This window comes from Branchiostoma floridae, chromosome 4 (assembly GCF_000003815.2).
Source record: "Branchiostoma floridae strain S238N-H82 chromosome 4, Bfl_VNyyK, whole genome shotgun sequence".
Taxonomy (NCBI): Eukaryota; Metazoa; Chordata; class Leptocardii; order Amphioxiformes; family Branchiostomatidae; genus Branchiostoma; species Branchiostoma floridae.
The window spans coordinates 32,996,894-33,012,738 of NC_049982.1; the positions used below are offsets into that span (position 1 = coordinate 32,996,894).

The 15,845-nt window shown below is 37.8% G+C and overlaps 1 protein-coding gene across 1 annotated transcript in view; it reads left to right on the plus strand.

Moving 5' to 3' along the window:
- Window positions 1-1,896: 1,896 nt before the first annotated feature.
- Window positions 1,897-15,845, plus strand: part of LOC118414121 (AT-rich interactive domain-containing protein 5B-like) — a gene marked incomplete in the record, with an annotated part of 22,225 nt that continues 8,276 nt past the window's right edge. The window contains 6 exon segments of the mRNA XM_035817920.1: window positions 1,897-2,028; window positions 3,040-3,294; window positions 6,269-6,485; window positions 6,939-7,169; window positions 13,668-13,774; window positions 15,769-15,826. Of these exon segments, the coding sequence (XP_035673813.1) occupies window positions 2,017-2,028; window positions 3,040-3,294; window positions 6,269-6,485; window positions 6,939-7,169; window positions 13,668-13,774; window positions 15,769-15,826 (880 nt within the window).

The following is a 15,845-nucleotide window of genomic DNA, read 5'->3' on the forward strand; positions in this document are numbered from 1 at the left end:
TGCTGAGATCTTTAAAAACATTTGCATTTAATTGTTTTGTCACACGCCCACAACAGTCCTAAATAGGACATGATATTAAACAATACAACATAAGACAACTGGAGAAGACAAACAAGGCAGCAGAGAAAATATTCAATGTTTCCCCGGGATATCATCTGATTCGTCCCCGAAAATGTGCAAACTCAGGAATTTATTTGGAATTGGAAATTTATTCATCTGAAATTGTGTAACAGTGGTGTTCAAGGACTGCTAAACCGAAGACGCCTAACGGCTTAAGCCTTTATGGCCGAACGGTTTGCACGTTCGATTTGTGATCCGGCTGCCCGGGTTCGGCGCGGGTTCGAATCCCGGGAGTCGGGGTGTTGTTTCTTTCTGTTCTTACTCGCACCTCTGGTTGTTTCACTGGTTCCCACGCCGGCCCTGTGATTAACAGGCTAGTATGTGCCACACAGGGATGTCGATCTCGGAGATTCGAGGACGAATCTTGAAAAGAAAAGGGGGAGTAGTGTAACAGTGGTGTTCAAGGACTGCTAAACCGAAGACGCCTAACGGCTTAAGCCTTTATGGCCGAACGGTTTGCACGTTCGATTTGTGATCCGGCTGCCCGGGTTTGGCGCGGGTTCGTATCCCGGGAGTCGGGGTGTTGTTTCTTTCTGTTCTTACTCGCCCCTCTGGTTGTTTCAATTGTGTCGACGGGATCGGTGAAGTTCAGAAGCCTGACGTGCTAACGTCTGATAAACGTTTTCGCGCATGTAAACAGAAGGTTACCGAATATCGTTTCCCCCGTGTATAAAGCACCTCTTTGTGTGACCAACACAATACAAGACTTACGACAATCTGTCTTGAATTTTAATGTTGACACACTTCGCTGGTGGCACTTGACAAGCTCTGTTTAAAAAATCACACATTTTTGGGGGCACATTTACTGTTGCGTATTGAATCAAAAACTATATGAACAAGCGAACATATATTTTTTTATTCACCGGGTAACGTTAGCCATTTGACAAATACAAAGAGCATGCCTGTTAGACAACGAGCATGGCAGGACTGGATGTTTGTTGACAATGTAACACTAGAAGGACTCACCCTCCATTGGGTTTGGACTTTGTTCGACAAGAACACCCGCCATATATGCAAATGACTTCCTTTACCTGCAAAGTTGATATTTTTAAGTGGCGCCTTGGACGGCGGACGGAAGTGACAAATTTTAGGAGCAAACAATATTTGTATGCCACGCACTCCCTCATTAATTCTCTTCGAAATCGTAACTTATTACCAGTATTCATTCTTAGTACAAAAATGTAGTCAGACTCGCTTTAGTGAAAATCAAATAATAGATTTGTCGTTCTCACCACAACCCCCTGGCTGTGCTGAACAGCCAAACCTATAAATTTAATGAATAAACAATGATAAACAATAAAAGTGCACATTCACATTATTTTTCCCGCCAACATATTCTACCAGCGTTCATTTTTTTTCATGTTTTTATTTCCTCCCACCCGTAACAATAACATTACCCCTCTGCTAGCAAATTTAAATTAAATACATGAAAGATTTGACCTATAGGACCGCCTCATCGATCGACTTGTCGGTAATATTGGGAAAAACAGCATTTTGATTATGTTGATTTTCAATGAAATATCAAAATGAGCTTTTGTAGATAAGTTAACGTTAATTGAAAATTGAGATATCTCTTGCATTAACTGAATATCAAATGAACAAAAACAATAAGAATATGAAAACGTGTTACGATTTGGATAATATTCTGTTCATGATATTACTGTAAAATTGCGTTGGTAGGCAGGTAAAACCGTATCCTCCCAGCCGACTTCCTGTGGGGAACTTGTTGATTGTCTGAATGTGATGGATTGTGATTCATTCCAGAGGGGAAATGTGATTATGCAAATGAGCTGACGTCACCCGGCCGGTTCCAAACGCAGAACAGGCGGTGAGACGATCTGGGAGTAAAGGTGTCAATTTGAGTCCATGTGAAATCCTCGACTAATCGCCCAAAATATGGACTTCCAGGTACGAAACTAGCCCCAATATTTTCTGACATACATAGGAAACCACTGATATTAGTTAGAGAATTTTTAACCTCGCCAAGAGGACGTAACGTTAAATTTTGTAAAGCGATCTCGGCGCGGTTTGTATTGCGATGTTTGTGTAGCGAATCGAACGCTCGGTGACCTTTGTTGTGTAAAATTTTGTTTCGCATTCCTTCACTCTCACTGCTCCAAATGTACCCAAATTTTACTCTGTTTATTCACGTATATATTCTTGTGTAGTCCCTTGTTCGATACCTGCTAGAATAATTCCAGAATCCTGTAGTAATCATGCCGTGTGTTCATCTTAGATTTGTATATTGAAAGGTGATGCCAAGTTTTTATTTGTGGAGCACCCGCCGGGGATCGTTGCAGATTCTGTTTTCTTACTGTATTCAAAAATCGGAAATTGTTGTTGTTTGTAATATTGGCATTTGTGAACAATGTTCTTTTAATGATGATGTCTAGAAATACAGACATTTGACACAAATTATTATTTTTCAATTGAAATGAATAAACTGGAATTTCCGTAAATTATGGTTCAATCTGTTTCTCATTTGAAGAACTTCGCTTTTTTACAAAGAATTTAAGAGATGAATTTCAACCAATCTGTATACTAGTAGTCAACTGGCCAAGTCTCAAAGTTTAAAAAAAAATGCAGTGAAAAATAAAGTCATTTGTTTTGCATCTGTAACCAATTATCTGACTACAAAGTTACTCAGTTACTGGGGTGTATGCTGACATTACAAAATTGTTCTACAATTCACTGTGACATTTTGTACATATTTTGTTGAAGAGTCATGATAGGAGGGATAAGTTCACAATTTTTTGTGGTATAAATAAGGAATAAAGTTTACCAAATTTTGCAATATTTGATGAACCTATGAGTTCCTCCCTGTCATTTGTATTTGTGCAACATTCCCTTGTTTTTGGACAAGTCCTATTCATCATGAGATAAGACTTAGAGTTGGAAATGAATATGTCTTTCCTGCAGTGGGTTGGTAGCTCCTGTGGCCAGCATGGACCTTACACTTTCTACAAGGCCTTCAGATTCTCCCACGAAGGAAAGCCAAGAATTTTGTCTCTGGGGGAATTTTTCTTCCTTCGGTATGAGCCGGAAGCTCCGCTGTGCTTGGGCGAACTGCAGCTCTTGTGGGAAGACCATAACAACCAACAACTGCTGTCCAGTAGTAGGTTGTATTTCCTTCCTGAAGACACACCGCAGGGACGCGACGAAGAACATGGCCAGGTAAAAACATTATTTTCTAACAACTCTAGATGTACTCAAAAACAATGAAACAATTCCGCACAAAAAGTGTATAGGAATATATAATTGTCTGAACATCACTGCATTGTTTCTGTTAAATCATACTCAATGGATGAAATAAATTCAACTTGTGATTCCCCTAGCTGTTATAGATTACTTGTTGAAGAAAATTTGTCTTAGAAAATTTGTCTTCAACAAGTTTGTTTGACTTTGGCTGGATTGTTTAATGTGGAGATTCAATACGGACCAGCTAAGCAACCCAGAATACATTGTCTGCTATATGTTTACTTCTAGCTCCAGCCCAGCCATTTGCCCCCCAGGGGTTCGATTTTTTTCAACTTTCAATGCTGCTTTTATTTCTTTCTTGGAATGTCAGCTTGCATGGAAATTAATGGGATATGGATAAAAAGATAAAGAGATAAATGATGATTAAAGGCTTATGGACATAACCAATTTTGAGCTAGTCCTGAAATTGGCATTTGTAATTTGTAAACAAGGTGGTACTGTAAGAAATGGAAAAATCAGTAAGTTGTTGCAAGGACACATTTTTGAGACTTTAAATAGCTCACATGTTTCATTCGCATCTAAATTGAGATTTGGCCAAAATATTTCACTACATAAACATACTACTTATCATCCCTTTGTAAGAAAATGGCAAAGCATCACTGTTGTTTTAACATGGCAGAAATTCTTTCGCATCCCCAATTAAGGATTTCTACTGTTGTCAATAGGAAAATGTATCCATGCTACCTTTTTGATTAGTTGTTATTGCTCTGTATTTTTCTAGATAAGATTGTTTTCATGCAGCAGACTTTTCATGAGGTGTAGAAAAGAATTTCTACATTTTTCACTCTTGACTTGTATTTTAAATACATATTGTCTCCTGAATTTACCCAGCTAGTAAGTATCCTCAATTAGAATTAGCAACTGTTGCAAATGTTTAAATGTTTCTTTTTTTTAGAGGGAAAAATGGATTGTAATGACAAATAGGGTTTGTCAAGAAGTACGTTATTGGATACCTCTGAGGACATATTTGTTTACTGTCCAGGTTACAACCAGAATGAATGTGTATGATATGGTAATATCCTGTCCCCAGATATAGCATACACTTCCCATGGGACACTGGCACAACTATTAACTCATGAATATGTGGAAGTATTTTCATCATTTGGCCATATTGAAATATTTGTGGATATTCAACAAGTCAGACTGCTCTTTGTTTTTTGGCGGGTATGCTTGTTTGCACCACAAAGACAGCTGAAATAAAAGGGTGGACTGTCAACATAGGATGTCTACAATGCAAACACATTCCACACTAGAGTCTTGTTATCTGCTTATGATGCCCCAAATTTCTGAAACACATAAATGAAAATTGCACATCTTTTCACGTTGGAACAGAATATTTTATTTTGTTACCAGTAGGTTAGTGGCCTGCTGCCACCCCTGCCCCTTATGAATGTGTTGAAAAACGTTTGCTATTTGAATAACAAAAGGACAAAAGACAGACAAATATGCTTCATGGCTTAGGGGCACTTTGACAAGGTTGTTAATTATTTTATTTCCACTTTTTATTGGCAGCGTATGATTTTTCACAGTATATCATTTTGGCATATTTCCCTTTATTGTACAGCTGTAGTTGATGATTTTTCGGTGGATGTTGCGACTGTTATACTGTTGCGCCATTGCTTGTTGTTTGTGTAAGGGACAATGGTCAATTCTTTGTCCGTGAATTTTGTTTGACAAAAGTTGAGTGAAATGCAATAAGGCAGAGGCAATCACCCCGGTGTAATAGTATCTGGGACCTTCTTGCCAGCATGTAGTTCTGTAATTACATACTTGGTGCACAGTGTCTGACGACAAGAAATACCAAATTGAGTACAGCCTTTTTCGCGGGCCAATAAACCGAGCAGCTGTTTTCTCAGAATTGCTCAATATTTCTCTCAAATTGTCTGAGGAGAATTTTTGTGAAATTTCATGAATATGTTTGCATGTTGAATGAGATAAGAAGGGAGAAAGGTTGTCTAATTGTTTGTTCTGTTGTAATTGGATCTGTGCCCAAAAGGGAGGTTTTGTTTGGCCAGTTTAATGGGAGAAACTATTCTGATCTTCTGCAGGGGTCTGCCTTGTGCGATATCACAATCCAGCAAAGACCATAACATTTATCTTTAATAACTGAAATTGTGTAATGCTGGCCACTGCTAGGCAATGCTATTCATGAAATTCTAATTGTTTGTTCACATGGGCAAACCTGGACTGAATGAATTCTTTACAATATTTATTGACTTTTGCTGTCTACTTAGCTTGTAGATGGAATATCTTTTTCACACCTGGTATTGTGTTGACCACCTTTTCAACATTTGGAATGCATGTCTATATGACTCACCGCTTGCCTTTAAGCACAGGAAACACTAATCACACAATTAGTTCCAGACAGGAAAAGGGACTAAATTCCATATTATACTTCATTCTGTGTCTTTTGTTCTGCAATTTTCTAATAAAAAAACATCTTTCTTCTATATTAGCCAGATCCTTTTGAGTACTAGTAACAAAATATTTGTTATTTCCCCTTCATCGTGGAGATTGGTCTGCATGGTTGGAGGTCCAGTCCATTTTCATCAAAGGGACACAGACTGTATTCTGTTTGGATTTGTAACTTATATGACTGTATTGCTTAACCTGGTAATAGTAGGGAAAATTTTAATCTTATTGACAGACTAGCCTGTCAGTTGCCAGAAAAATATTTAATAACAGGCTAGCCTGTCAAAAGCTGTCAAAATACCCTTTACCCTGACTGAGTGTAGCATTGAATGTTTCGAAACATGTACACATGTTACATCCTTTAGGCTACGTTTAGGACACTTGACTTTGACTTTATTGACAATGAGACAAGTCATTACACGGGTCTGCCTAGGCAGCTTGGTTTGGGCTAAGTTAATTGTAATGTTTTCTGCTGTAGCATGAGGTGGTGGCTGTTAGCCAGAAACTGATCCTGAGGGTCCAGGACCTAGCCTCATGGACATGCAGCGGGAAGGACTGGCCGCATGGTCTAGTGGTCCTGCCAGAGGACACAGGGAAGGGTCTATCTGCAGGCAGCCTGGCAGAGAGAATACAGCGCTTCTCACTCAACGGCACACTGAATATCTCTGATGTACAAAAGGAAAGGCAGGAAACAGGTAAAGAAACACTTTAGAAATGCCTCATTATTTGTATTTATTATGATATAATGAAAGAAGGTGCAGTAATCTGTTATTAGGAATAAATCTCGTAAGACGACTTATTTCATTGTACTGACCAAGGAGGTTGAAAGAGTCAACCTCCTTGTACTGACCTACCCGCACTTTGCTCTAAATACATGTACCGTAAATCATGTAACAGATGCTATGGTTTAATTTCTAGTTTTTGCAGTGCCTCTGCAAACACGTTTTTGTACTTCAATATTTTTTTGACATGGAATATAAAATGCTGCAAAAGACTCCTTTCCTCTCCTACTGTGAAATTGAAATAATGAAAAATTTACAATATATTTAGTTATGTGGAGCCCCAAAGTTTTACTAATTTTTGTATTGCTTCCTCAGTTCAGTTGTACTGTGTAGCAAATAATGTATGACTACATTTCGATTCTCTAGGAGCGCAAAGCGATGACGAACCCAGCGTGATCGTTTTAAGCTACCCCCGGTACTGTCGCTTCCGCGCCATCAAGAGACGGTTGGCAGCAGTAGCCAATCCATGGCTGAGGGGAAAGTTATCCGCCGCATTGGGAGGGTTCAGTGTTGTCAGGAAAACTCACATCATGTACTGTCAGGACAGCTTCCACCATCACGACCTCTATGATCATCCACACATCTGTGATGAGCTAGGTAGGTTTATCTAGATTTTCTCACACGTATGTCGTACCTCACTCCAAAAATCTACCTTTGTATTCTCCAAGCAGAGGTTTCGGTCAGGGGGATAGTAGTCGCTTGAATTTCTTTCGGCTGTCTTCTTAGGCAGTAAGAAGCACGGCTGTTCTGTAACAGTAATTTAGTTCACCTAGCAATTCCTGGATCGTTGGTCAACGTTGCATTGAAATCACATTCATTACTCCCATCAACCACAACCTTTGTATCAGGGTTGTAGCTAGCCTGAAATCATTTTCCGTCCCCTCGATCCTATCGAGCGCTGAAGGCACAACATTCCTAGGGGGTCCATGGGCGGAAAAAAATTGGGGTAAAGATATTAGGGCTAACACAAAACTTTAAGAACAATAATTTTTCCACTTGAAAAAAAGCAAACAAACTCTACCACTGTACAATGGCTGCATCTGTTGGTTGAAAATTATAAAAAGTACAGTTTTTAAGTATGTACTTATGTCCTTCTTGAGCGAAAAATTTAATTGCAAAATGATAAATGTACCCACACTGGTAATGACCTTACAAATAGGTACATTTGATGCCCTGGAACAGCCTAAACAATGAATAGTGAAAATTTGTAGAATGGAAGCCGTGGTGAATTTTTTTGATCTTCAGAGAAATAGGAATGGGCGATTCTGAGAACCAATCTATAAGATGGTGTTGGTTAGAAATGGCAGTTTTCCCCATCCATTCACGAAGTTGTCTGTGTCCCCGTGGGACTACGCAAGAACTAGCTGATCAAGAATGGGGAAAGTTAAAGCTGACTGTATTATACTTAGCAGGATGTCCTCTCTGAGTAATGCAACTTGCAAGTGGTTGTCTTGTCTGGGAAGTGTTGTTGTTTCACCATGTGTGAATTGAGCAACAATGCCACCTTTATTTGGTCAGTAACAGGAAGCTGAGTCCTCAGTAATTAACAGGTCAATCACATCAAATAATAGAATAGTTTGGTCCATGAATTACTGACATTTGGATTTTGATACAGAGAAGTAAGAATAAATGATGCTGATTAATTAATTTGATGTAAAAAAACATTTGCAAACTAACTTAAAGGGAGAAGCCATCTGAAATTTTTAGAATGAAATAGTGGAGGTATGTGAGTTTTATATATAATAGATTTATATGATAACAAAGCACATACTATGCTTGGAGATAATGTCTGTATACAGAGAAGGGGATATTTCCTGTAGAGTTTCTCCCCCTTACCCAACTTATGGTACAAACTGGTGTTTCAAAGTTTTGAGATATTTGCATGGACCCTGATGAAGCTTGCTTCCCAGGAAATACCCACTACAGACTGTATAATTGTATGAGAATGAAGGTCTGGGTTTACATCATGGAATAAATCATTATGTATTATGTTCACATAATCATTGATAGTATACTGAGATAAAAGTTATGGAACAATTAAAGTTTGCTTTGCAGGAAAAGAAAACATAAACAGTTTATCCTGTCTTTAGAGCCTTACCGCTTACGTGTAAAATTGCAATCATTATGCACCAACTTACCAGCAGGACCTGAGGACAATGGAATGCTTTGAAAATCAATACTGTACAATGGTGAATTTTGGCTACATTTTTACATGGTGCCCATGCCAGGGGAAATTTGCATTTCTCCTCACTCATGGAACATTGGGAATTCTTTACCATGTAGATCTATCATGTAATTTCTTTTGAAAGGGACAAAATTGTAGCACTGTAGCCTATTCTTGTGTTGCTACCCAGATAATTTATCTCATTCTGCGGTAACTAGTTGTTGTTTTAGATGCAGGGAATGAAAGTGAAGTGTCATTGGGGTTACTCCCAACTGAGAAATAATTTCCGATGATATAGAATATTTTGATATAGAATATTTTCCCATAGGAGTTAGTAAATTAATAGTACTGCCCCACCTACTTACATCTGTATACTGTATTATGTCAAAGTTACTAAATGAAAGAAGTTAGTTATCATGTGGTCTGAGGCAATATTGAGGACCTTTTAGTTACTGGGAACAGTAAAATGCATGTTCATATAGCCCATGGAATATACAGCTGGGGGGGGGGGGTCTCTCCGGAGGGTTAATGATAAACTGCTGACCTGCAGCAAATGTGAATCCCCCTGAAGGGATCATTTCAACAGGTGGAAGTGCTCCTATTCAAATTTAAGGACACCTACTGAAGTATTACACATAACAATCTGGAACAGGGGTAATTTTTTAAAGGGCTACATTTTTGCTGTTGATAAGAAAACTAAAGACAAGCAATATTTGTTTTATTCTTGTTGAAATTTCACCTTGAAACATTGTTGAACTTTTTGCGTTTTCCCCTTGAAGGATTTGTGCTACATTCTTGTGTCCTTGTGATCCCAGCTGAACATAAATCATCTGTTGAGCTATTTCCCAATCTGTAGTCAACAGAAGAGTCCTTTCTTTGTTTATCATATAGTCACATAACAACTCACATTATTCAGGATTAGTGTAGTGCTCTCCAAAACAGAGTATATTATATTATGGCAAAGAGTCATTCATATGTTCAGACATACTTTATAAAATTTAAATACAGTAAAAATTAAATATTTGGCTATAGAATTAAGATACAACTGTTGACTAATATTTCTACTAAGCTTTTTGTACATTCTGAATTGGCTATTGCACCCACTGCTGTTGTGAAAGTGTGGGACAGAGGAATGGCTAATTTGTTACACATGCCTTTTCCTGTCATAGCCATAAACAACCTTGAGTCTGGACACGGAGCATTGCGCAACTTACATTGCAGATATTTTAGGGGAAACATTGACATTTCTTCTACTCAGCCCAGCTGAGCTCATTGTTCTAATTGCACTAGTAGTGAGTAATTTTGGTTGAAAAATTTAATATTTGTTATGAATACAGACAGCTGGATTGTATCAGAGTGTGTGTGGTGTTTTGGGTCAGTTCCATACTTTATACAGAATATAGACATCAGGGCATGCATGGGAAGAACTAGTGTAGTACATGTATTTTAATAAATAAGACATCTTTAGCCATGTAATTCAGATGAAATTGAGGCAATTATTTAAGAGAATATTTAAATGAAATTTACTTGTATACCTAGACAACACTTTATGATGTTTATCCGAAATGAGCCAATATTTTCTAGATATATTGCCAGCTACATATTTTACACCCACTGATAAATCAGAAGGATTATAAAAGTGTTTTTGCTGAGGAGACATTGGCAAGATCAGTTTCAGCCCATGTGGGAAGTCCAGGGCACAGAAGAGGTCAGAGGTCAGAATTAATCACTGTCATGTCGAATGTGTGTTATTCTCTACAGCTCAGTACCTCTTCTTCTCTCATTATATGCACTTCATTATCTCACATACAATTATTCATGATAATCATCACTAAAAATATTGTATAGTTTACCGTCGCTGTATTTGTCAATCTTGATGTATTTATTTTATATAGTTGTCTTCATAGTATTGTACTCCCTCTCCATATACTTACTGGTTCCCCCCTAACACATTTCTCTGCTGAGTGATTAACTCCCAGCCAGCTCACAAAGTCCTTTGTTATAGAAAGTAATTAAACCATATCCCTGTGGGAGATACTGTCTCATTATATTATTCCAGATTTTGTGGGAAATATAATTTAGGCGCAATATTTCTAATCACTACATGTATACAAATATATGCATCATCACGTTACAGATATCACTGCTATTAGTTATAGTTTAAAAATAGCTGAACTCAGGACAGTAAAGTCAAGATGGTTGGTGGCATAATGTGGCAGGGCGTTGTTGGATAAGAGCGTTCTCAAATAACACTAGCAATTTACACAAGAACAAAGGCCGTTCAGCCTGTACAAACATCATGTGCACACCTACAAGAATCATGGAAAGCCAACAGCTTCTGTAAATAAAAATCTCACCAAGATCAATTTAGAAACATTATTTATTCGGTAAGATTTGATATTTAGTTCTATGTAAAGCTAACAGAAGGAATAAACATTTTCATCTGTTCCTACAAGATTAAGTAGTTAAGCCCTGGGGGGTCAACTATTCTCTGCTACAGAAAGTGGCATAGGAAATAGGGACCATCTCAAACTAGAAAAGTCTTCAAAACTAGTGACCAGAACAAAGGAAAGGAAGATATCATCACTATCTGTTTATAAATACTTCATGTAACTTTATATAATACATAACTGTTTATGAAATGCATTATCATTGAAGTGGAATAACAATTTTGCAATGGCAGATAAACATACTAAAACATGATTTTGTAATTGGAAACGTAACTAGTAATTATGCCCCAGTCAGAACCCATTTAGGGTTTAGAATGTATTATTTCAGCTTGTTGACGTTGCTGGTACAACTTTACACAACCTTCCATACAGATTAATGGTTTACAAGTACAAGACAAGCCACTCACTATTGATGTTTAATAGGTCATGTGATAATTGATCTGTCCTTTGGCATGTCAGGAACTCATTATATGTCATGTAAATGTAGCTCATTTTTCTTAGGGGAAATGTTAACTACTAGTAGCTAGAAGGGCGTACAAACATTATCTGCTCTAATGGAAAGGAGTTATAGCTATTTGGAAAAATCAGACACATTTTAAATTTCAAATCCTCGTCATAATCATTATCCGGGGCCACTGGCATCAAATTCAAAATATTTTTAACTTGAATATTCCTGTGTTGCTGTTTGGATGATTATTGCCTATTGTAATGAACAGATCCTGTCAAATGCCTTATTGAACAAATAGAACCCCCTATTCTATATTGAACACCTCTGTCAAAAACTGCCCCATTAGACAGAAATGGCTGTTTTTGACGGAGGTGTCTAAATAGAACCATGATCGAACAGGGGGCGGAGTTTTTGGATCGGTCCATTGATGTGAGAAAAATAGGTTAGTTTATTCTATTTGATATGTTGGAAGGTTAGTTAGTACACATACCAGGTGTGTAATATAGTATCAGCAGCTATCCCACAGCTTCTAATTGCCTGTCTGTGATCAATAGGCTGCCACACAATACTGGGGCTTCAACCAGGTCAATTATCATGCACCATTTAGCGCTTAAATTCATGTGTAGTCTAACAAAGCCTTTGTCAGATCTACCACTGTTATACAGACATCCTGCATGGTTCGTGCTGATTTGGACAATTTACTTACCCAATCATGCCAGGGAAGGGTGCTGTGGTGAATGTCTTATTAGTTTGCAATTTAACTGCTTTGAGCCACTGGGATATAGAATGCAGCCTAATGATTTGATCATGTCAAATTAAAACATGAGAAAAATTTTTTTGGAAAGAATATTATATCAATGAAATTTATGAAATTGTAAATCATGTGGATAAACCGGATAGTAAGTGTGCTAGTATGATATGCTACCAGATTCCTACTGTGATGGCAGTCTTGACACAGTTCATGAAGTACCAAGAGAAAGGAGTGCCTGATGTTTATAATCAGTACTGGTTAAAGATTAAAAGTCTCAGTTGTCTCCTTGTCAACCATCTGCAGTTGGTTGTCAGGAGTGCTGTAGAGACTTTATTGATAGGTTCTCTGAAAGCAGTTTGGGCCAAGCCAAGTTAATTTCTTAGTTAGTTTCTTTTAAAGGAAATAAATGGAGTGGGCAATAAAACAGAAAAAAAAAGAACAATTTTGCAAGTCAACATACCAGCTACACGGGTTGATTTGTTGATATTTCTGTAACTGTTTTGGTGAATAGGAGGCCAGCTTTGAACACTTTGAGGTTCATTCATATTCAGAATAGAGCATTTCAAATATGTTATTTCTTTCAAAATAGAAAAAATGAATGGATGTTGCCTTATAAGGGGGCCAATGCCCTTTTCCGTAATTGGCATTTTTAAGTGTTTCATAGCGGGACCGCTCGAATTCAACGTAGAGTGTAATTGGTGCATTTTGTGGCAAAGTTTACTCATGAAAATGCAGAAAGTTGCGTTTTCTTTCCAGATTTCAAAATTTCATTGGACCTTCCTTGCGATGGCTAGCCTATTTGGCACTGGAGTTGGTGAAAATATGTTGCGGAAGCGTCACCTTCAAATACCTTTTAACTAATAGAAATTTTATTATCGAACTTTGCTTCATTAGCAAGCAAAATGTGCCCCTCAATTCAAGATGTTCAAGAATTCAATTTTTTCTCTGGACGACCCTTGCGACGGCACTCACGACACTCCATTGCTTGTCGCCCTCAAAAATCATTTCTCCCACAGAAATGTCATTTAATTAAGCATAGTCTTTCTGCAAAATTTGTCCATCAAAATGCAGGAAATGGAGTTTCAAAGGGTCCAGATTTCAAAATTTCCCCAGCATTGTTGGGACCCCCCATGGGGGCCCCCTCATAAGTTACAATATTAACACAAGTCATTTAACATACAATATGTACATTGATCCAAATGCTATGATGCTAGACTATTACTTGCTTTCTGCCTCACTCATGTTTTCAAGACATGCTAAGAAAAGTCGTTTATTTTTGCAGCCCCCAACTTGAAAGGCCGGCCACGGAAGAAGCACAGACTTAAACTGAAGCATAAGGACGGAGAGAAGCATGTCCTTAGTGGGGAGGGCAGAGGCCTCAAGGGAAAGGTAACAATTTATTTATTTCATTTGGACCATAGATTGTTTGTAAGGTAAATAAGGGTCAGATATTTTCCAAACTTACATCTGCGTGTATTACCTCCGTGATAAATGGATGTATTGATTCTGACACATTTGTGTGTGTGTTTCCGGGTATTTGTCAGTATTGTGCGGATGGATTGCAATCATTTACATTTCGTATGTAGGTAGGTCTTGAGAAGTCAACGGTCAATATCGATTTTGGGCCCTCTTGTGGATGACCTTGGTTTTGTTACAGAACTACAGGATTTTTTTGTTTTTCAATCTCTTTCAAGGAGGATAACAACAAAGAAATGGCCGATTTTTATGATATTTGGTACAAAGGTAGCTTAGACAAAGATGTAAACAGTGAAACTCCACTTATGCAAGAATTGAACGTCAACTGTTTGAATATGTACCTTACCGCTGCTAAATAAAGTAATAGAATGTGTAACCAGCAAATAAAGCATCGAACAATCTCCTCAAGTGAGATCATCTGAATATCATGTACTTATAACGAAGAAAAGAAAGAATATTCAGAATGTTTGTAGTTGTGGCCCCAAAATTGTACAATACACACCTAGTGAAATACATACCCAAGGAGAAGACTGCAATAAATGAAGCCATGACTTTACTTTTAGTATGTTTCCTGTAACTGATTACCATAGGCATAGACTGGTTACTTCTTGATGTTTGCATATGTCTGTTGTGTCATTTACCCAGCACTTTTGTCCATGACTTTGTGTATGTTGCATCTTAAGTTACACGTTGCATTGCCACATTTTTGAGTCCTTGAAATGTAAAGAGCTTCAAGAAGTTATCTCCTGTCACAGACTCGGTCCCAGCACTGTCTCTACAAATCTTTGCTAACATCCTGAATGAAGTACAGTATTGGTGTAGATCTGTTTTTGTATTTTCCTACTAACAATTTTAGTAACATATAGTCAAGTAACTCTGCTTTCTATGTCTGCACTCTGGCCCAGGAGAAAGGATAAAGCAGGTACTTTCAGGTGCGCACCTGTCACGACTGTTGTGGGTGTTCATGTGAAGCATGTGTTGTTTGTTGCATGTCACTACATTCATTACTTTGTAATGTTACACCCTCGGGCTATTCTCCACTGATACGTAATGGTTTGTCTCATAACAATACCCCTGACTGTGTAGTCTGATCAACACCATTGTACAACTGCTGCGAAAAGTTGCCCTCCTTTAGTTTTTTCAAATGACAAAATCAAAGACTAATGCTAATATTTCAGAAGGCCTTGATCCCAAGTTTGTGCCTCAATATTACCTCCACATAACTGAATCTGGGGATGAAGAAATTGTTGTACATATTATGTGTTATTATTATCCAAAAATATGTATAACATTTAGAGCTGTCTCCAGCTACAGTTTTTTTTCTGTCTCACTCATTGTTTGGGAGCCCATGTGTTGATTTTCCTTGTAACGTAACGTAACGTGGTTTAATTTGTCATTCCAAGCTTATGAAAATACATTTCAACAGTTTCATGTCACAGAGTTTAGATTTTGGGATGGATTTTCCGTCACAACAAATAAACAAATTTCTCATGAGACTTGGTAACAATATAATATTATTATTGTTATTATCATATATACATAGATATATCAAGAGAGACCTCTCGCATGTCAAATATGTATAAACATCTTTGTTTATGGTATAAAGAGTGAAGACCTGGGCAGCTAGCCAATGCGTGCCATCAATCCCAAGAGCTGTTCACTTTACTTTCCGTTTGGTAAAGAATTTAGTCAAGGCAAATATATCGAGGAATGCTTATACCATAGAACCAATGGTGTAAATGACATGCTAGACCCAATATGTTGACTATTCATACGTATAGATAACCCATATACATGTATGTCTGTTTAGTTGTACTGTAAGTAGTTGTTATACATGTAGAGCTTACGAAAGTCGCTGTACTTTTATCGTGTCAATGAAGATTTTCTGTCTGGAATCCTGGCTGTAGGGCCACTGGGATGGGAAGCTGCTGCTAAAGGCTGAGGGGAACAGCCGCACACGTAAGCCGGGTGACCGTGAGGAGGA